Source organism: Lipotes vexillifer, unplaced genomic scaffold (assembly GCF_000442215.2).
Source record: "Lipotes vexillifer unplaced genomic scaffold, Lipotes_vexillifer_v1.1 scaffold1051, whole genome shotgun sequence".
Lineage (NCBI taxonomy): Eukaryota > Metazoa > Chordata > Mammalia > Artiodactyla > Lipotidae > Lipotes > Lipotes vexillifer.
The window spans coordinates 237,420-260,234 of record NW_006785088.1 but is presented as its reverse complement, the minus strand read 5'-3'; the positions used below and the strand labels follow the sequence as shown (position 1 = coordinate 260,234).

Below are 22,815 nucleotides of genomic sequence, written 5' to 3'. Positions count from 1 at the left end.
GACTTTGTTCATCCTTTTGTAATCTTTGTCTTATCTCTATTCTTCAAATTGGATAATTTTGTTGAACAGTGTTTAAGTTCACTGACTGTCTTATGTGGTCTCCAATCTGTCATTGAGCCCATCCAGTAAAGTTTACATGTCAGATGGTGTACTTTTGTTTTCTAGAACTTCCATTCGGTTCATTTTTCTTTTTTTATCATTTTAATTTCTCTGCTGAGATGTCCATGTATTTTCACTCATTATGTCCAACTTTTCCTCTAAGTCCTGAGATTTCATACTGTCTGCTTCTATAGGCTGCTTTTTTTTTTCTTGATTATGGTTCACATTTTCATACTTCTTACACTTTTTCATTGTACACTGAGCAATATAGATGATAAGTTGTAGGGCATTTGGTTTATGTTGCCTTCCTTAAAAGCACTAGGTTTTATTCTGTCTGATAGTTAATTTATTGTTCATTCCCACTAATCCTTTGAGGTTTGGTTTATCCTTTCTTAGGGCTGGTGTATTTCAATTTTGTTCTTATTTTTATGGCGTGGCTTTCTGGTGCCTTAACTGAATACCTGAAGTGTTAGGGAGGCCATAAGAACACCTAGGGCCCTCAGCCCTGCCTGTCCTCAGGTATCTCTGTCCTGCTCTCAGCCCTGAAGCAGCCACTCATTCACAGATGGCATGGTGTCTTGGCCTGGGCATGCACGGACCAGCCCTCAGTCTCAGACCCATGCAGCTTTCTGGACCACCCTCCACGAAGCCCCCTTTTCTTTAGTGCCCTGCCCTGAAAGTTCCAGAACTCCACCCTCCTCCTCAGTTCAGTGAGACTGCTGTCTTGGCTTGGGCTCCAGCTCCCAGTACCAGGGTCCAGACCTGGCCCTGTCAGGAAGCCAGGACCTGCCTGGCATGTTACTCTTCTCACAGGGATCATTGTCCTTTGCCATGTTATTCATTGCAGAAAAAATTCCCTCAAATATTCTATCCAGTTTTATTGTTTTTAATATCAGGAAGGCAACTCTATTACTTCCTCATGGACGAAAGCAGAAGCCATCAACTTAATTTGAATATTGTTAGATTCTGTATACCAGTATTTATTGGATCCCCTGTAAAAATATTACTAATCTAAAATCAAATCTTCCCACTCAGTTCTAAGTCTTTTTTTTAATTTGAAAATTATTTCTCACTGATAAAGTGTCTGTTCAAATCTTTTGCCCATTGTTAAAGTAGGTTGCTTTTTTCTCTTTAAGTTTTCAGAGTTCTTTATATACACTCAATATATAAGTCCTTTGTGAAATGTGGCTTTCAAATATTTTCTTCTACTCTGTAGTTTCTTTTCCTTCTCTTAGTAGTGTCTTTCACAAAGAAAATATTTTAACTTTATTGAATTCCAATTTATCAATTTTTCCTTTTATGGATCAAGACTTTCTTATTATATAAGATTTTGTTTTTTGCCGAATCCAAGGTCAAAATATTTTCCTTTTTTGGTAAGTTTTATAGTTTTACATTTTAATCCTTTAAATTTATGAACCATTTAAGCTAATTTTTATATACATTTTGTCTAGGTTAGGTTCTTAGTTTTGCATATGGATGTCCATATTATCTACTGTTGCATAACAGATTATACCAAACTTGGTGGCTGAACACAAGCAACATTATTATCTCATAGCTTCTCTGGGTCAGGTATCTGGTAGTAGCTTACCTGGCTAGTTCTGGCTCAGAGAATCTCATGAGGATGCTCTCAGCTCTGGCGGCAGTCACCTCAAGACTGCAATACGGAGAATCTTTTCAGTTCCCAGCTCAGTCACATGGTTGTTGAAAGGCCTTGGAAGATTGCTTCCCAAGCTTCTTCACATGGTGGTTGGCAGGCTTCTGTTCCTTACTACATGAGCCCACTGGCTGCTTAAGTGTCCTTATCACAAGACAGCTGGCTTCCAACAGTGAGTGATTCAAGTGACTGAGAAAGTGAGAGTGCAACCAAGACAAAAGTCAGTCTTAACCTAATCTTAGAAGTGACATCCTTTCATGTCTGCTGCTAGTTACTAGAAGTAAGTCACTGAGTCCAGCCCCCCACTGAAGGGGAGAAGAATTAAGCTCCATTTCTTGAGAGGGAAAGTGTCAAAAGACTTGTGGACACATTTTTTAAGCCACCACAATGTCCAGCACCATTTGTTGAAAAAACTGTCCTTTCTCCATTAAATTGCCTTTTCATCTATGTCAGAAATTAATTGTCCAAATTTAAGTGGGCTTATTTCTGGACTCTCATTCTCTTCCTTGGGTTAGATAACTTTATAGGAAAATATATATTAATCAAACTTCTATTTAGATTAAGTTTGAATGATTGGAGATCAGAAGCTCTGTTTTACTCGTATGTAATGACAGAGCGTTCTTTTCCAGGAGCACAGGTGTCTGGCCTCAGAGCCCTGCCTTAAGTCTTTGCCAGTGATATTAGAGTGACCCCAGGGAGCCATGTGGGCTGGCGATATAAGAAGGAAATGTGTAGCTAGGACAGGGGTTATGGACAAGCTGTGCTCTGTCATCATGGCCTTTCTTTTCCTCTCTGAAAGACTGGAACCCCAGGTTCAGAGCCCCAGAGCATGGCAGCTAGGCCATCTGGGGTTGAAAGCTTAGACATCTGGCCACATATAAGGGCCAACATAGGGATTGATGCTCAATTTTTAATACTGTTTTAAAAACAAAGACTAAGGGGGAAAAAGAGAACCCAGATAACCAAATCCTTCATCCTAGCAGATTTAGTATCAAACAAAAGCTGTTTCTAAAAGTTTAATTTAAAACACTAATGAACTGCACGTTTCTCCTTTTGTGTAATTGATATAATCCTATAAAAGCTACATGAAAGTCAGTAAAAACTATTTTTTTTAAAAAGAGTGCTTTGCTAATGAACTAAAATTCAAATAAAAAACAGAATATGTTTGCAAAGTTTCTTATAAAAAGGATTAATATTCCTATTGCATAGATTATTTAGGAAAAAAAGGTATGTATAGCAATAAAAAAAAGAGGACCTAACATGAACATGCAACACATAGTGGGCAAAATACAAGTGACCAATAACCTTAGGAAAATTAAACTTTACTATTTATCAAATAAATAACAATTAAAACAGCAATCTTTTGCCCATTTGGTTAACAAAGAGGAAAATGATATAATATGCAGTGCTGAATGGGGGCATTGTCATATACTTTCATTATGAAAGTAATAATTGTTCTATTCTGAAGGGCCATTCACTAGTCTATTATGAGAGCTATAAAAAAGTGTTTGTGGGCTTCCCTGGTGGCGCAGTGGTTGAGAGTCCGCCTGCCGACGCAGGGGACACGGGTTCGTGCCCCGGTCCGGGAAGATCCCACGTGCCGCGGAGCGGCTGGGCCCGTGAGCCATGGCCGCTGAGCCTGCGCGTCCGGAGCCTGTGCTCCGCAACGGGAGAGGCCACAACGGTGAGAGGCCCGCGTACCGCAAAAAAAAAAAAAAAAGTGTTTGTACCCTTTAGCATACTAAAGAGAATCAGAAATCACCACAAACTGGGGATAAAATATAAATATTCATTTATATGATTAAATAACACACACTAGGATTAAACACTATGCTGACATTTAAAAGTATGTCTTCAAAGAATATTTACTGTCTTGGGAAATGTGTGTGACACATTAAGTGAAATAAGCAAAACCAGAAAAGTATGTATGTGTACACACACACACACACACAGAGATAATATGTAGATATCTTGAGGCTATATTCCAAAATAATAAAAGTGACTTTAGTTTTCTCTGGTTTACTGGAATTATGGATGCTTTTTATTTTCTTTATATTTTTCCATGATGTCTGTATTTTCTGGATGGAACGTTATTATCTTTATTATCATAACAAAACAGTCTTTCAAACAATAATTTTTAAGTACACTCAGGAGATATATAACTTGAGGAAATTTGTGGTGAATTTTATTGTAAGGTTATTATTTTTATAATACAAATTTTTTTCTTACTCCTCGGTGGATTTTTTTTTAACTTTTTAATGTCAAGATATTTTATACATTTGCTTTTTTTTTTTCTTAAACAGGGCATACATGTACTTTAGTGTTAGAAAAACATTCTATTTTTAGAAGCTACTTGAAAGTCTTCCAATTTTAATAAAATACACACTCTGAAATATTTGTAATTTTTTCATTCAAATTTAATACTCTCTCAAGTGATTTACATATCTATTTCATGTGTATGTTAGATTATACCTCAAGAGAATGATACGCGCTCTAGCCTGACATATAAGTACATCATCCATGAGGACTCTGCACCTACAATCAACAACAACAATGTCATCCAGGAAGAATTAGATACTTTTGAGTGGGCATTGAAGAGCTGGTCTCAGTGTTCCAAACGCTGTGGTGGAGGTAACAATTGAACACATTTATTATATTAAAATGTAATTCATATAAAAGCCAATCTTCTTCCTTCTGCCTTAAGGATTGTCTCTAATTGAGACCACAATCTGATAAACACCAACTATAACCAAGACTGAATAATACAAAGCATTTTGACTGAAATCTCAGGATCTACAAAGGATAGGAATCCATTCATAGCAGTGGTAGACCTTCTTAAAAATCCCCTTGCCTTTCCTCCTTGTCTCATATCCATGTAGTGTTACCCTTAGTCACTTTACTCTTTCCAGACTCTCCCAAATTCAGTGTCCTCTGGTTCTTGCCTTTCTTCTTTTCCACTTTTACTTTCCATACCTATGCATTTCTTTTCAGTGTTAATAATGAAAGAGCTCTTAGTTGCACCATGTACCAGATACCATTTTACGTATTAATGATGAATGCTCACAATGGCTCTATGAGGTCAGTACTATTATTACCTCTATCATACTGATAGGGAAACTGAAGCACAGGGAAGATCAGTAATTTGCCTGGGGCCATGAGATACAAACCCAGGGAGGTAGTCTGGCTTCTTCATACATGTTTGTACTGCATTTTGCCACCTCTCTGCTCTCTCTAGAGTAGATCCATTAAGCTGTTCTCAGAGTTTCTCAATCTCTGCCATCATCCATTCCTCTAGCTCAGAACAACAAATGCTCCAGAATGGAACTGGCCTAGACAGAATTCTCTCACAATGATACTGAATAATTGAGAACAAGAAATTATTTTGTTGTTTGTATAGGGAATGCCTGGGTAAATATTTCATAATTTTAAATTCAAGGATGTATTTTTAAAGTTTTATTTTCTCCAGAGGAGGCATAAAATGTTTTTAGATAATTATTTTAAATGACAATTTATTCATCACAAGATGCTTATTTAATTTGGATCCTCCCTTCTATTGTATTGTCAACATCTACTTGGTCACAAGACTTACCAGATACGCTTTTTTGATACCTACCAGATCTATTTCTCCCTCACCAGGTTTCCTTCACAGCTTTGGAAGGGAAGATTATTGCAAAGGTCTCTTAACTAGCCAACTAAATTTGATTTTCTTCTCTTCGTTTATTTCCGGGGTAATCTTTCTTGAATGGAAGAATGAATGAATGAATGAATTTGAGTAGAATTATATTATTTCCCTGATTCAGATCCTTCAGTCTCCTAATGTGTTACCCTAAAGACACAACATAATTCTTTTTTTTACAGGGGTATAGTTGTTTTACAATGTTGTGTTAGTTTCTGTTGTACAGCGAAGTGAAATAGAGTTCCCTGTGCTATACAGCAGGTTCTCATTAGTTATCTGTTTTATACATGTTAGTGTATATATGTCAATCCCAATCTCCCAGTTCATCCCACCCCTTTCCCCACTTGGTGTCTGTATGTTTGTTCTCTACGTCTGTGTCTCTCTTTCTGCCTTGCAAACTGGTTCATCTGTACCATTTTCTAGATTCCACATATATGCGTTAATATATGATATTTGACACAACATAATTTATGTAATATTCTTGCCCAAAGTGAAAACCTGAATGAATCTAATCATTAGTTGACAAAGAAACCCAAATTGTGGGACATTTTATAAAACAGCTGGCTTATACATTTCAAAAATATTAAAAGACAAAAAGAGGCTCAGAAACTAATCCTAACTAATTCTGTGAAAACTAAATGCAGTGCATGATCATTGATTGGAAAAACATTGCTATAAAGAACATTCTAGGGACAATTGATAAATTTTGAATATCATCTTTATACTAGATAATAGTATTATATTTGTGTTAAATATTCTGATTTTAAGATTATATTGTGGTTATGTAAGAGAATGTGCTTGTTATGAGCTGAGGTATTTAGAAGTGAAGAATCAGGATGTCATCAACTTACTCTCAATGGTTCAGCAACATTTTATATATAAATGTATATATAGTATGTGTACTATATATTATAATTAATATATATATTAAATATATATCAAATATGGTGACACAGTAACACAAAGTTAATCTAGATGCAAGGCATGTAGCATGTTCATTGTGCTTTCCTTACACCTTTTTTGTAGATTTGAAATTTTTCAACATTAAAAAATATATACACACATATTTTTTTAAACGTCTAAGTCAGTGCTTGTGGAGACCTTCAATAACTCCCTGGATAAAGTCCAAACATTTGTCTGACATTCAAGTCTTTTAAGAACAGATCCTTTCCCACCTGTTGGGAAAAGCCATTCAAAGAGACCTACAATTTTCTATATGTCTTTTCTGTAGAAGCCTATGTCACTGGGTATTGTCGCCATAGTTTTCATATCTGACTCTCACAGGAGACTGTTTTATCAGGATCTAGTTTATTAACAAGCATGCAGTTGCTATTTAATACTTTGTAATATTTATTAAAGATAAAGGATTTTTGTTTATTTAATTTTTATTTAACTAATTTGCTTCTGAAACTTCAGCACCTAGAACAGTGCCTAACTTATGACTCAATAAATATTTGATAAATGAATGAGTGAGTGAATGATCAAATGTATGATGGAATGAATAAGTGATTAAATCCAAAAAAATATATTTCTCTTACCAGGTTTCCAGTACACTAAATATGGATGCCGTAGGAAAAGTGATAATAAAATGGTTCATCGTAGCTTCTGTGAGGCCAACAAAAAGCCAAAACCTATTAGAAGAATGTGCAATATTCAAGAGTGTACACATCCACTGTAAGTGTTTATTTTAACTATCATATACTGAGGACAAAATAAAAAGGATTTAAATGTCTTTAGCTCTTTTTAGTTTTAACTTAATTTTTAGTCAAAGCTAATACATATACCTGGTTACAATGATCAGATCATTTCACAGGAATTATATAAAGCTGTAGTCCTGTGGGTTTTTTTCCCATATCTCTGCTTCTCAAAAATAACTACTTTTATTTATTCTTCTCTTTTTTTATTGAAATATAGTTGACTTACAATATTGTGTTAGTTTCAGGTGTATAGCAGTGATTCAGTTATGTATTTTTTTTAGATTATCTTACGTTATAGGTTATTACAAGATATTGAATATATCAGTAGTTCCCTGTGCTGTACAGTAAATCTTTGTTGCTTTTCTACTTTATATATAGTAATTTGTATCTGTTAATCCCATATTCTTAGTTTATCCCTCCTTCCCTCTCTTTCCCCTTTGGTAACCATAAGTTTGAGTTTGTTTTCTATGTCTGTGAGTCTCTTTCTGTTTTATATATAAATTCATTTGTGTGTGTGTGTGTGTGTGTGTGTGTGTGTATGTGTGTGTGTATGTGTATCAATACTGATATTGATATTCAGAGTTCATATTATTCTAACAACATGTGTCTCTCTTGACAGTTGAGTCACTTAGCATGCTCTGCTTGTTTCTTTTCTTACTAAACTTTGTTTCTCCTAGAGTTAGTGAATGTCTTGCTTTTTATGTATCATTTTCTACTACTTTTCACTAATTCATCCCCAAACTCTTCTCCTCTAAATGCTACGCACTCAAGTATCCTGTCCTTGTGTCTTCTTAGAGACATGTCCCAGAGAGTTCTCTGTGTTCTAGCTCCTGCCTGAGCTCCTACACAGCTTCCTTCCTGGGGCTTCTTTTTACCATTCCTCCAAGGGATTCCTACTGCATGTCTCTTGTATTAGACCTCCTGTTTTCTGCATTCTTTTTCTTATCTTTTAGAGTATTCATTCATTCTGGTAGGGCATATCTTTCAGTCGTTCCATGAAAAAACTATATACAAAGGAAAAATTTTATATAAGAATTAAGCTTCTATACACCTAAGAAAAGTATATAATAGGTTAAAGTATAAGGGTATATAAGAAGTCTTTCTTCTACTCTTACTCTTTTTTCATTTGGACATACACGTATGTATACCATTCCAACCTATAATATATTTTTCTCAGAATTTATAAACTTGCTCCATTATTTTCTAGACTCCAGTTATGCTCTTGAAAAGTCATTTGCTATTCTAATTCTCAAGTATTTCTATGTGACCTCTTTTTTTTTTTTCTGTCTTTCAAAGTTTGTAGGATCATTTTGTTCCTAGTGTCTTGAAATTTCATAGTGATAAACTGCCTTTGTGCTCTTTTTTTCTCATCTCTTGTGCTGTATACTTGTAGACTTTTTAAAGCACAAAACTAATATCTTTTACCTCTGGGAAATTTTCTTGTATTTTTTCTTTGAAAAGTTTCCCCTATGATTTTCAGTATTCTTTCTGGGAAATTTGTAGTTAGGGTTTCTAGACAGATCTAATTCTTTTCTTTTCTTTTCTTTTCTCTCCTGGTATATACTGTTCTCCCTGCTGAATTTTTCCATTTTTGCTACTATGTCATTAACATCCAAGAGAGTTTTAACATCCAAGTGCTGTTTTGTTTATCAAATGTTCTGTTTTCCAGACATTTGATTCTTATTTCAAAGATGTAATATATTCGTTTATCTTTCTTAGGCTCTTAAAGATTATTTGCTTTTTTGTGCATTACTTCTTCTATTTCTTTTTTCCCTTCATTCAGCATTTGCGTTAGAGACTTTCTATGTCTGGTGAACATTGGTTGTTCACATGTGTATAGAATGCAGCATTAAACTTCTGTATGATACGTAGGAATGTTATGGAGACAGTAGATCCTGAGAGTTCTCACCACAAGGAGAATTGTTTTTTCTTTTCTTTCTCTGCATCTATATGAGATGATGGATGTAACTAAACCTGTTGTGGTAGTCATCTCACGATATATGTAAATCAAAACATCATGCTGAACACTTTACGAGTGTATGCCATTTTATGTATTTTTTATTGTCATTCTGGGAATTTCAGGAAGGAATAAGGTAACAAAGTATCTATGACTATGAAGTATATACTTCTCATGTTAACACCTATCTTTAAATGAGAGTCACAGTGGAAGCCTTCAAAATTGAGTAAAATTTCTTAGTTGCCACAATTCATTCTACTGCCAGTTGAAAACCTATGGCAGTCTTAAACTCTGAATAGCAAAGACTGCCAAGGTTTTAACCTGTTTATATTTTGGTGCTCCATACATACAAAAAGAAAAAAAATTGCACAGGGAAAGTAACTTTGGAAAGGATAAATAGAATGCCTCCATTATATACTAACAGATTGATTACCTAGTTGGAATCAATGGTGACAACCCTTTGGGACATATGCAATGATGAACTGTCTGTCATATTGTATCTATAGCTAATTTGGAGAGGGCTGGGGCACTGATGTTGAATTTGGACATAGAATTTGGGAATGTCCCATAGGATGTCTTTTTGAAAATAAATTCCTTGGAAATATTTGTCAGGTATATTCATGGAAGCAGTTTCTGCTCAAGCCCAGATGCATACAACCTTTACCTTTTCATCAGGTCCAATAAGGGCCTATATGAAGAACTGAATTTTCCAAACATGATGGATATGTCAGGTAGCCTTCACAGCAACAAGCATAGAGATGGAACTGTAATCTCATTTAGAATATTCAAACATGAGTAAACTCATGAGGTAATGAAAAAGCAGCAGCAACCAAATCACCTTGTCATAGCAGGCATCAGATGGAGCCTTTTAAAATTTCCTTTCAGATATTTAACACTGTGAGGCAATATGGCTGAGAATTAATTGGTTTTATTTATTTTAATGAGTTGGTTTTTATAATTTTATAATTATTTATTATAATGAGTTGGTTTCTATTTTATTTTTATTGAAGTATAGTTGATTTACAATGTTGTGTTAGTTTCAGGTAGACAGCAAAGTGATTCAGTTACATATATATATATATATATATATACATATATATATATATATATATATGTTCTTTTTCAGATTCTTTTCCCTTATAGGTTATTACAAAATATTGAGCAGAGTTCCCTGTGCTATATAGTGGGGTTCTTGTTGATTATCTCTTTTATATATAGCAGCTTGTATCTGCTGATCCCAAACTCTTAATTTATCACTCCTCCACCCCCTTTCCCCTTTGGTAACCATAAGTTTGTTTTCTATGTGTGTGAATCTATTTCTGTTTTGTAAATAAGTTCATTTTTAGCATATTTTTAGATTCCACATATAAGTGATATCATGATACTTGTCTTTCTCTGACTTCCTTCACTTAGTATGATAATCTCTAGGTCCATTCATGCTGCTGTAAATGGCATTATTTCATTTTTTATGGCTGAGTAATATTCCATTGGATATATGTGCCACATCTTCTTTATGAGTTGGTGCTATTTTGGGGAACTACCATCATGCCTGAACCTAAGGGGACAACTTTAAGATGAGTTTCAGAAACCCTCTGAGGATGATCCTTTTGGAAAAGAGAAGGTTGTTTCAGAGCCACTGGGAGACAGAATACTAGGGCATGACAAATAGATGTGCCCCGCCTATGACTGTTAGAAAGTTTTCAGACTTTTTGTTTGATGCGCCCGTCTTTCTGAACCTGCCCTGCGGGGTGGGGGCACGTCATTCAGAGGGCAGAAACAGCTAGGCTTGCGGTGCAGGGAGGGGCACACCACGCAACCCGGTCGCCAAGTTCAGTCTTAACCCCCATCCTCAGCTGGGCGGCAGAAGAATGGGAGCACTGCACCAAAACCTGCGGCAGTTCCGGCTATCAGCTCCGCACCGTGCGCTGCCTCCAGCCATCCCACGATGGCACCAACCGCTCCGTGCACAGCAAGTACTGCGTGGGTGGCCGTCCAGAGAGCCGCCGGCCTTGTAACAGAGTGCCCTGCCCGGCCCAGTGGAAAACGGGGCCCTGGAACGAGGTGGGTGTGCGAATTCTGTGTGCGTTGGTGGGGGGGCGGGGGGGGGGGGGGGGGGGGGGGGGGGGGGGGGGGAAGGGGTAAGCACGTGAAGTGTATTTTAATTTGGCTTCTGTATCAGGTAGGCTTTGTGTGAATTGCGAAACTGTCACATATTTTGGAAGCATTACGCATCTGTAGGTATTAGGAAAAACTCACAGGTTAAAACAGTGTTTGCATGAAAGATTAGTTGATGGGGGCAAACCACGTTTGGATATCTTGTGACACAGAGGCCTCTGAAAAGTGACTGATCTAATGTCCGGTATTTTTTCTGAACTGCACCTTTCCTCCTGGATACATTCCAAACCCCTGACCTTGAATGCAGGGCCCTGCCCCATTTGACACCACACGAACGCTTCTTTTTTTTCTTTTTTTTGAAGTGTAGTTGATGTAACGTTACCTTAGAGTCAGGTGTACAACTTAATGATTGGATATTTGTATACATTGCAAAATGACAACCACAATAAATCCCATGATAACTCTTCTTTGTTCATCTTCCTTTATTCTAACTCTTTGTCCCAGTCTGAGTAAACTGTTTACTGTTTTAAAGACCATGGGGGTCTGAGCCTCCTCCCTTTTGGCTGGCTTGCCCTTCCCCCTTCTCCTATGTGACCATCTGCCCCTCATCCACCAAGGCTCAGCTCCATGGTCCAAAATACCACCTTCCAGGGCTGCCCTTCCCGGCAGTCCTTCCACCGCATTCCAGAGGCAAAGAGGCCTTCCAGTGGCTTGCTGATCACAGCAGTTTATTGTAACTCCTGTCTTTGAGCCTGTGCTTGCCACTAGTCCATGCATTTCTCAAAAAACCAGGTGCTTTGCTTCCCCAGCGCCCAGTCGGTGCCTGTCCAAATGACGTCTGCTCGGTGACTGGCTGGATCAGTGTCTCATTGCCCGTATTAACCACAGTTCTTCATATATCTAAAAACTCCAAATGAAGAATTGGGGGCGATAGTAGAGTGGATCGGAGGAAAGGGCAGCAAAAAGTAGACAGAGGACAAAGGAGGAAGTGGATGGAGAGCAGGCCCAGGAGGGAAGGAACAGGCAAATGAAAGTGACCTGCACAGGACCTTAAGGATAACTCATGTCTCGTTCCCCTCAGACTCCTGGAACAAGCATCCCTCCTCTACAGCTCCTACCTAGATCAATAGCACGGCTGCTTCTGGGCTTAGTTTTAGAGCAGTTAGCCCATTCCTTAAAGAAATGAATTTGTGGGAATAGAGTAATAGTAGTTTCAAAGAGGTTTAATTAACCAACATAGCATGTCAGTAAATTCACCATTTGTAAGGAAGGTGAGAGAATGGGAAGCTCGATCTGTGACGGGCTCTCTGAAAACGGGCTCCACTACTGCTTTTAGGAACTACAGAAGGTGTTACATTATAACAATGACTTGTTTGGCATCAAATGCTTACTACATGCCAGGCATAACTGCTTTATATACATTGTCTCCTTTGCCTTCATTTAGTCCTACAGCAATTCTATGAAGCTTTCAGAGAAAGAACAATGCTCCCAGGGTAAAGCTAGGATTCTTTGTCTCCCAAGTCACTGTAACACTGGGCCGTAGAGAAAGAACTCCAGAGCTGTGTATGCGTATGTGCTCGTGTGTGCATGTGTGTGTGTGAGTGTGCACATGGGGAAAGGAAGAAAGACAGTCCTGGTGGAATAAACGTCTATAGTCACAGCCTTTGTTTCTGTAGTGTTCAGTAACCTGCGGCGAAGGGACAGAGGTGAGGCAGGTCCTCTGCAGGGCGGGTGACCACTGCGATGGTGAAAAGCCTGAGTCTGTCCGAGCCTGTCAGCTGCCTCCCTGTAATGGTAGGTGTGACACTGATTGATTTCACTGTTCTGATCATGGTTTTTGAGCCTCAAAAAGCAGAACTTCCTTTCTGGGCAAGCTCTGGAATTTCCATTTGCCTACTGAAAAATGACTAAAGGAAAACACCCTTGAAATATTAGCTTAATAGAGTTCTTTAAGATGGGTGTCTGCGGCAATGTCCCCTCCATTTAGTTATCATAACCGCTGCGGCCTCTGTGGTTCCCAGTAGGCAGTAATGCTGGGGTGAGGGCCGTGTCATGTATATGTAGCTTCTGTCAATTTGTGTTTCTAGAAGGAGCTACTTGTTTTCTCTCTTTGATTTTCTTTATGACTTCACATCATTGTCAAAGGCATAATAATGCAGAAGGTTTGGCAATACTTTACTAAAATCATTCAATTTAGGCATGTGGATGATAAATGTCATTCACAAAGCCACTTCCAATACCTGCCCATCCGTTTCCATAGACTTGAACAGCGTGCTTTCAAAATAGATACCTTGTGCATATGCTAAAATTTGCCTAACTTACTCTTGCCATATTGCAAAAGCGGAGTCTCTTTTCTTTAATGTACAGATCTTCCTCAATTTACAGTGGAGTTACATCCTGATAAACTCATCCTAAGTTGAAAATACTGTCAGCCGAAAATGCATTTAAAACACCTAACCTACTGAACACCATAGCCTAGCGTTAAACGTGCTCCAAACACTTACGTTTGCCTACAGTTGGGCAAAATCATCTAACACAAGGCCTATTTGATAATAAAGTGTTGAATACCTCATATAATTTATTGAATACTATACTGAAGGTAAAAAACAGAATGGTTGTCTGGGTACAGAATGGTTATAAGTGTGTCAGTCGTTTGCCCTCGTGGTCACCTGGCTGACTGGGAGCTGCAGCTGCTGCCCTGCCCAGCATCACAAAAGAGTATCATTCCATGTATCCCTAGCTCAGAAAAGATCCAAATTCAAAGTACTACTGAATGCATATGGCTTTCACACCATCATAAAGTCCAAAAATCGTAAGTAGAACCGTCATAAGTCAGGGGACATCTGTATAATTTCAGTTTGCTATTGTAAAACAAATAGCATATATTGGATGGTTTCAGTTTCTATCACTGTCTCCTTCTTCCTCCTTTTCTGTCTCTCTCTGCATCTGTCTGTGTCCGTTGTGTCTCATTTTTGTTTGTTTGTTCGTTTGTTTGCGGTACGCGGGCCTCTCACTGTTGCTGCCTCTCCCGCTGCGGAGCACAGGCTCCGGACGCACAGGCTTAGCGGCCATGGCTCACGGGCCCAGCTGCTCCGCAGCATGTGGGATCTTCCCGGACCGGGGAACGAACCTGCATCCCCTGCATCGGCAGGCAGACTCTCAACCACTGCGCCACCAGGGAAGCCCTGTGTCTCATTTTTTATCTCCACTTTTCTCTCCTCCCGTTTCCTCTGTGGGTTTCGCTCTCTGTCTCTGACTTGCTGTCACTTGCTGTCTGTATGTTGCTCACTTTCTGTGTATATCACTCGTGCTTTTTCCACCTCTTTCTTCTCATTCTCTCTCTCTCTCTCTCTCTCTCTCTCTCCCTCTCCCCCCCCCAGTCTCCCTACCTCTACCTCTTTTCTCTCTTTCTCCTGCTCTCTCCCTTTCCTCTTCTCTCTCTCCTCATCTCTTCCTGACTCTCTCCTTTTTCTCTGTTTCCCTCTTTTTCTCTCTAACACTCCTCCTTCCCCCTTTTCTGGCACATGTGTCTGTCAGTGTCTTTCTCCTCCACTTTTCTCTGTCCTTCCTCACCCTCCCTGCCCACCTCCCTGTCTCTGCCACTCTGCATCTGTCTGTCCATCTCCCCATGTCTCTTGCCTTCCCTGCCTTCTCTCTGTCCCAGTCCCCGTGTCCCTTCCCCTCTGATTCTCTGTGCCTGTCTCTCTCCTTTCCTATCCTCCCACTGCCTGTCTGCTCTTCCAAAGAAACCTTATAAAATATTTCTTTGTACATTTTCTTTTGAAATGTGGGGTGGCATGAACAAGTATGACCATGAGGGGGAGACAAAGGACTTACATATTTAATCATTTTTCTCTGGAAAGTATATTTGAAACTTCAAATCACAAGTAAAAGCCAAAAGAACAAATTTACCTAGTTAGAAGCTATAACATTTCCTGTCACCATAGTATTTTACTCTTACATAGGCATTACTGTCAGGAGGTTAAACACTTTTCGAGTAAGCTTTATTGATCTTAATAACTGGTAGAGGTATATATTTCTGAAAATATGCCCAACTGTCAGCAAGAATTTGCTTGATACTTTTCCTTAAGCCAAAAGAAAATGTTATAGGCATAGAAAGCTCTAGGCATAGAAAAAATAATTCAGATAGGAAAAGGGATTGATACTTGAGGTGAAACCCATTAATGTGATTCTCAGGCATTTACAACCTAATTAGATTATTATCTTAGCTAATATGAAATATTCAAACACATCATACTGTATCAGAGATGTGTAAACGTGAGGGAAATACAAGTCATTCCACAACTTGGGAAGTGGGCATGGCATTATAACGCTAACAAAGGTGGTTAAGTTTAGCCTGTTTTGGCCCTGACAAGTGACCCTCTTTTTTTCCCCTCGAACTTTAGAAAAGGGATTTAATTTCTTTGGCAAGTTATATAGCAGGTTCCTTACCTAGCAATGTAGAACCACCCAATATTACATTGTAATTTTAAGTGATTATATTATATAAATGCCACAATTTACAATTCTTTGCATTTATTAATTGGATATGGGATCAGTATTCTGTGTTGGGACTGTGTGCATGGGCTCTCTGCATAGGATATGCTCTGGAATGGCTGAAAAGAAATACAAACTAACATTTTCATGAGCTCAATGTTTGGATTTTTTGAAATCTAATTCTTATAATCTATGATCAATAAAATTAAAAAATAATAGAAATAGTCTGTACACACATACCTACCAAGTGTTTTGTGAGTGTTACTTTAGTACTCTTTAAAGTACTATCAATTCAATGAAATTAAAGAACCATGAATTATTCATAAGAAAGTTGGCACCCTTTACCCAGATTTGTGCTTTCAAATAACAAGGAACCTGAGAACATTCAATGGTAAACATGAAACTGTTGCCTTCACTCTGGAGGATGGTCTCCAAACCAAAATAGTATCTTGATTTTTCTTTTGGTAATATAGTTTTAAGATTTAATATGTTCCAACAGGTCTTTAGTATTTATTTTGATTTTAAATTTAAATTTAATATAGAGGCTACTCTATTATAAAGAAAGAACTATCATAAAATTTTTTTAAAAACAGTGCCCTCTATATCTTAAAAATACGGTAAAACTAACTAATTCTATTTTCTCATTCTAAAATCAGATATGTATTTCTACTAGGAAGAAAAAATTACCCTTGATCTGAAGACTCTTGATGGAGATGTGAAAGTGCTGGTCAATTCAAATGCTTTGCACATAGAGAATATTTATTTTAGTAAATTCATCCTAATATTCATATTTTTAATGTGAAGTCTAATGTGGACAACTCCCATAAATGTTAGATTTTACTTAAAATTTTTTTATATTCATATACGATTTAAATTTCTTCCCTCCTTTTGTTCATTTTTAGTTATATTTATTTTTATATTTGAAATGAAATATAGTTGAAATACAGTATTATGTTAGTTTCAGATGTACTACCTAGTGATTTTGCATACACTATGCATAATGTATTTGCATACATTATGAAATGATCACCACAATGAGTCTGTCCCCATAGAAAGTTATTAACATGTGACTGGCCATATTCCTTGTGCTGTATGTCACATCCCTATGGCCTATTTATTTTATAACTGGAGGTTTGCACCTCTTAATCCCCTTCACCTGTTTTGCCCCTCCCTCAGCAATCGCCCATTTGTTTTCTGTATCTATGATTCTGTTTTTTGTTTTGTTTGTTTTGTTTTTTAGAGTCCACATATAAGTGAAATCATACAATATTTATCTTTCTCTGTCTGACTTATTCACTTAGCTTAATGCTCTCTAGCGCCATCCGTGTTGTCCTCCTTTTATGTTTGGATGTATGTCTCACTTTGTTGTCTTTTAATCTTTGCAGATGAGCCATGTTTGGGAGATAAATCCATATTCTGTCAAATGGAGGTGCTGGCGCGATACTGCTCCATACCGGGTTATAACAAGTTATGTTGTGAGTCATGTAGCAAGCGCAGCAGCACCCTGCCACCACCATACCTTCCAGAAGCTGCTGAAACTCATGATGATGCTATCTTTAACTCCAGTGACCTCCCCGAATCTCTAATGATGCCTACATCTTTGGTTCCTTACTATTTAGAGACTCCTGCTGAGAAGAAGAAATCTTTGAGCAGGATCTCTTCTGTAGGAGGTCCAAATGCACATGCTGCTTTCAGGCCAAACAGTAAATCCAGTGGTGCTAACCTACCCCAGAGGAGAGCTCAGCCAGCAGAAAATAAGACTCTGAGACTGGCCTCCCCACCCACCAAGAGTGGCCACCTCAGTTCATCTCCACAAATGGTTGCTGCCCCCTTCCTTGCAGCCAGTGATTCCATAGGTGCTTCTTCTCAGGCAAGAACCTCAAAGAAAGATGAAAAGATTATTGACAAGAGACGTCCACTAAGATCATCCACAATGGAAAGATGAGAAAGTGAAGCCAAAAGGCTAGACATCAGTGGAGAATCTGGACAAGCTCGCTCTCCCCGTGGTGCATACAGCTTGTTTAAAGTGGAAATCTCCATAAATCATCAACTCATTTTATCTGTACGTGGAAGAACAAAAAGTGCTGGTTCACTTTCTAGTTGCTTTCATCCTCCTTTTGTTCTGCATTGACTCATTTACCAGAATTCATTGGAAGAAAGCACCAAAGATTATTAACCGAAGGAAAGTAAGTTGCTAAGCGTGTTGGTCATTTTCTAAAGCAGAAAAGGGACTGGAATCAATTGTGCATATCAGCTGATTTTTTTGTTGTTGTTTTAAAAAAGTTACAGTAAAAATAAAAAAAGAGGTGCCAATGGTTTACATTTTAACAAAAGGTTTTGAAAATGGAGCAAAGAATTCTTAGACTTGTATTCCTATTTATCTATATTAGAAATATTGTATGAGCAAATTTGCAGCTGTTGTGTAAATACTGTATATTGCAGAAATCAGTATTATTTTAAGAGATGTGTTCTCAAATGATTGTTTACTATATTACATTTCTGGATATTCTAGGTGCCTGTCATTGAGTATTGCCTTATTTGACGTTCTATGAGTTGATTTTCAAAGCAGAATATTACAAAGAAGTTAGAAACACCGCTACTGACAATACAAAGGGTTTTGTTGTGTGGTTTTGTTTGATCAACAATGTGACACCTAAATTACAGAAAAAGAAAAAGAACAGATAAGCTGCAGATATAGAGATTTCAACTTACCTATTACCTTCCATACTTTAAATAAAAAAGAATAAGTTTGGTGTCTTAGTATACTTGTAGTCACGGGGAACAGAGACCAGTAAATGAGCCTGTACAGGACAAAATGGAAACCCTTTTACCAGGGCCTCAATAGACACCATTGAATTGTCCTGCTTTCCTGTGTTGTTTTTAATTGTCCCATTGTTGACATATACAAACAGGCATACTCAATGTACTATAATTATTAACAAAGGAAAAATGTACTGAGATCATTTGTTTGTATGTCAGTAGCTGAGAAAAGCATTGTTGAACTACAAATAACAATCAAGTATAGCAGGGCTTTAGGGTTCTGGAAGCAGCTTCAAGAAAGCATTTGTCAATGGTTGCAATATTTATTTTCCTCATGGTTCATATCTACATGTTCACAACCACCATGCATCTGACTGCAATAATGTGCTAGTAATTTATGTCAGTGATCACCTTACTCACAGTGAAGCCAGAAATGCTCTCTCCAGGGAGTAGATGTAAAGTACTTGTATATAGAATTCAGAACTGAAGATATTTATTAAAAGTTGATTTTTTTTCTTGATAGTATTTTTATGTACTAAATATTTACGCTAATATCAATGACATATTTTGGTAAACTAGAGAGAAATAATTAGAGATGCATGCTTTGTTCTGTACATAGAGGAGAAATTTAAGCAAACTACAGCAGCCAAATCAAAGAGCTAAAATTGAACAAAATTGACGTTATGCAAATTTTGCATTTTTAGAGTAGTTGATGCAAAGTTGGTAACTTTTTCCCCTTTGACGAAACATAAAATAGTATGGGCTCAGATAGCTAGCTGTTTAATGAAATAGGGAACTAAAAACACCAAAAAAGAAGTATATGAAGGAGATAAATACTTCATGAATTACACTTAAAAGAAAAAAGAAAGATAAGTGTTGACAGCATAATGATTTGGAGGTCAGTTCCTGAACTGTCTAAAATTACATTATGCAAACTAAAATATAGATATGTTAACTTCTCAAAGCACAGAATGTGCAAGAACGTTTGCATTTTAACCATGGTAAAAATAACAGCTTCACCTATTGACTCTATACCTCTAAAGAATCACTGCTACTTGGTGCAAGACTTTTGAAAGTCAAATGAATTAGGTGAATTCCAGATTGTAAAACAATCCGTGAACCTCAATAGAAGTCATTTTTTTCCCCTAAAAATTTCCCGAGCATGAAATTCTCCTCAGTTTGCTTGCGTGTGCATGCATCTGGTCCACAGGGGAACACAGAGAAAGCTGGTCACACACATACACCTCCCATAAAGATGTATATATTCATTACACTTCTGATCTTTGAGCTTCCTTTTCTACTAAGATAAAAATTCCTTTTTATCAAAGTGTACACTACTGATGCTGTTTGTTGTATTGGGAGCACGTAGCAATAAAAACGTTAACAAAATATAGAGCTGGCTCAATCGAGGTTTTATCATTAGATTCATCACTGAGTAATGGAAACATGTTATTTCCTCCTACAAAGTGAAATAGTATCAAGTTCATTTGCTACTTGGACTTTCTCTAAAGAGGCTCAAACAAAGTGACCGTGTCTCCTCTTCTCACATCAGGTTGTATCATAATATTTTTTAAATAACATTTTAAAAAAAAGAAAATAAGAGGTTACGGGAGTGGCTTTTTGCCTAAGTCCATCCCACAGAACTTGAAGAGACAGAAAGTGGCAATAATGCTAGGAGTATGAGAAGGAAAAGGGGCACTTCTGTTTTTAAAATGTGTCATCCCAGGGTGGTTTTTAGAAAAGCAGCCCTCAGCTTTGAACCCTGAGGATTGGTGGGAGCACATGACCCCAGGACTCAGGAGTGTGGGAAGAACAGGACATCCCAGAAGAGGGCGTTTCTTTCTGTAACATGGAGACACTGTCTTGCCACAGTTCCCAGTCTAAACTGCAAAGGCAGACTGATTCAGGTTTGAACTCCACCTACCACCTCATACCTGAATGATCTTGGGTTATCTCACTAGATTTCAGTTTCCTCGTCTGTAAGATAGGAGGCAGAACTGTCAAGCATCATTGTGTGACTGCTGTGAGAAATGAGATAAGTAAAGCTGTTAGGGCAGGGCTTCACACATATAGTTATTCACTAAAATACTAAGTATCATCTTTGTCCTTGTAATTTCCCAAGCCTCCTCCCCATCATCTTCATTATGTAACAAAACCACAGCTTTCCTTTAGGGTCTACAGCTAGTTTGATTCATGATCACTATATCTCATTAATGGTGGTAAAGAACATAGTTTCAGAATCTAAAGACAAACAATTTAGCTTTAAAAATTAATAGGAAGGATAAACTCACTACAAATGATCTCCAGTCATTGATTTTGAAGAATTTTAGAAAAATATACCCACTCTACCTTTGCAAAAGATAAATAAATAGTGAGACTAAAGAATAATTATGTATTTCTGCAAAGATGGCCAATGGTGCAGTAATGCCCCCAAATTATTAGCAAATAAAACGTTTCTCATGTATTTACGTTAATACACTTTGCAGAAATATCAAGTCATTCCTCTGTACCTACCACTTAAATATATGAACCCATATATGAAGAGAAAAAAATCAATTAAAAATGATGAAAACATAGATAAGCCAGAAAGGACATTACTTGTTTTTAAAAATACTAAATAAAGAAAATTAAAAAGTAAAAGGCTAGGGGAGGGATAAATCAGAAGATGGGGATTGACATATACACACTACTATATATAAAATAGATAACTAATAAGGACCTACTTTATAGCAGAGGGAACTCTACTCAATACTCTGTAAAGGCCTATCTGGGAAAAGAATCTAAAAAAGAGTGGGTATACGTATATGTATAACTGATTCACTTTGCTGTACACCTGAAACTAGCACAACATTGTAAATCAACTATACTCCAATAACAATTTTTTTTTTAAGTAAAAGGCTAAAGTAAAACTGCATAAAATGCAGTAAAATATAAAAACCATCCTAGGGTACACAGGCATCGTCAACACATCAATTAATATTAGAAAACATTTTGGACCCAGACCCTTTTGAATAATTCAGTTAGGGCTAGTGATAAAAATTTTTAATTAATTAAAATACTGCCTACCAAGCAAAGCATAATCTACTGAAATGAATTTGTCATCAAAAGCACAATTCTAAAACAAAACAAGGGCTATAAATTTCTGCAAACTCACTGTAGAGTTTACCAAAGAATCAGAACTTCCCCTAAATTTCTCCCAACCTGACATAAGGTAGGTGCGTAAAAAGTTGCTCATCTACTTCGTGGTGAACCCTAGAGTTGCTGCCTTAACACCGTTGATTGGAAAGGCTGCTCTTTTCCGACTTCAACTCATAGTTTCAAATAAATTGTTGATTTGACCAATTAGCTTTCAACCGTTTGATTGTTAACAGTGCACCTGGGGCTGAGTAGTGTTGTGTGTCATTTTTTAAACTGCCAAAACCCCCAAAATATCCTGATGTCAGGGAACAAAATAATTATTCACAGCCAAGTGTTATTCACAGTCAGATCACAAGCGTTAATATCCTGCCCTATAGGATCACTCCAGAAGCTTAAACCAAAATAACAAAGCTCTTTTACAATCCACTACTGAAGAAACAAGTGGTGCTATCTATCTGTAGATAGAGAGATAGATGATAGATAGATAGATAGATAGATAGATAGATAGATAGATAGATAGCTATAGATAGATGATAGATAGATTCTTTGTGTGGATATGCTAAATATATCCACACAAAAATAATTCTTTTCAAATTAGCTGTTTGGAGACTTTCATTAGTAGTTCAAGGCTGAAAACAAACTCCTCCATTGTGGAAGATAAAGGGACAGTAGGTCTGCTTTCTATTCCTATGACAAAGAGATCAGAGTTCTAAACTTCCCAAGAAGTTATGGTGCCCTGGCTGAGAGTGCGGGCAGTAAAGTCAGACTGCTGGTCTAAATGCTAGTTATACAGCCAACTAATTGTGACCTAAGTGAATGACTCGATGTACCTAAGCCTCAGTCTGTTCATCTGTAAAACGAGGATGAAGATGATTCATGGGGCTGTTTGAGCATAAAATTAGATAATACAGAAAAAGCCAAGAACACAGGGCCTGACAGGCACTAAGTGTTCAATAAAAGTTTGCAAGTATTATTTCTTTCAGATAATCTTTTAAAAAAGGTATATATCTTGATATGGATGACCAACAGACCTCAAAAGATTCAATTTGATTTTTTTCAAATCAAGATCACAATTTTCACAGAGTCTCATCTGCCATTGAGGCTTTGATAGGGATTGCACTGAATCTGTGGATTGCTTTCAGTATTATACTCATTTTCACAATTTTGATTCTACCAATCCAAGAACATGGTATATCTCTCCAGCTGTTTACATCATCTTTAA

General features: G+C 37.3%; 1 protein-coding gene across 1 annotated transcript in view; it reads left to right on the top strand.

Annotated features, from left to right (window-relative positions):
* The window catches only part of ADAMTS3 (ADAM metallopeptidase with thrombospondin type 1 motif 3), a 298,193-nt gene extending 278,345 nt beyond the window's left edge, over positions 1-19,848 (top strand). Inside the window, exons 18-22 of the mRNA XM_007457205.1 lie at positions 4,219-4,384; positions 6,971-7,103; positions 10,937-11,144; positions 12,875-12,992; positions 17,081-19,848. Of these exons, the coding sequence (XP_007457267.1) occupies positions 4,219-4,384; positions 6,971-7,103; positions 10,937-11,144; positions 12,875-12,992; positions 17,081-17,640 (1,185 nt within the window). The 3' untranslated portion in view covers positions 17,641-19,848. The remainder of the gene's footprint in view (positions 1-4,218; positions 4,385-6,970; positions 7,104-10,936; positions 11,145-12,874; positions 12,993-17,080) is intronic.
* The last annotated feature ends 2,967 nt before the right edge of the window (positions 19,849-22,815 follow it).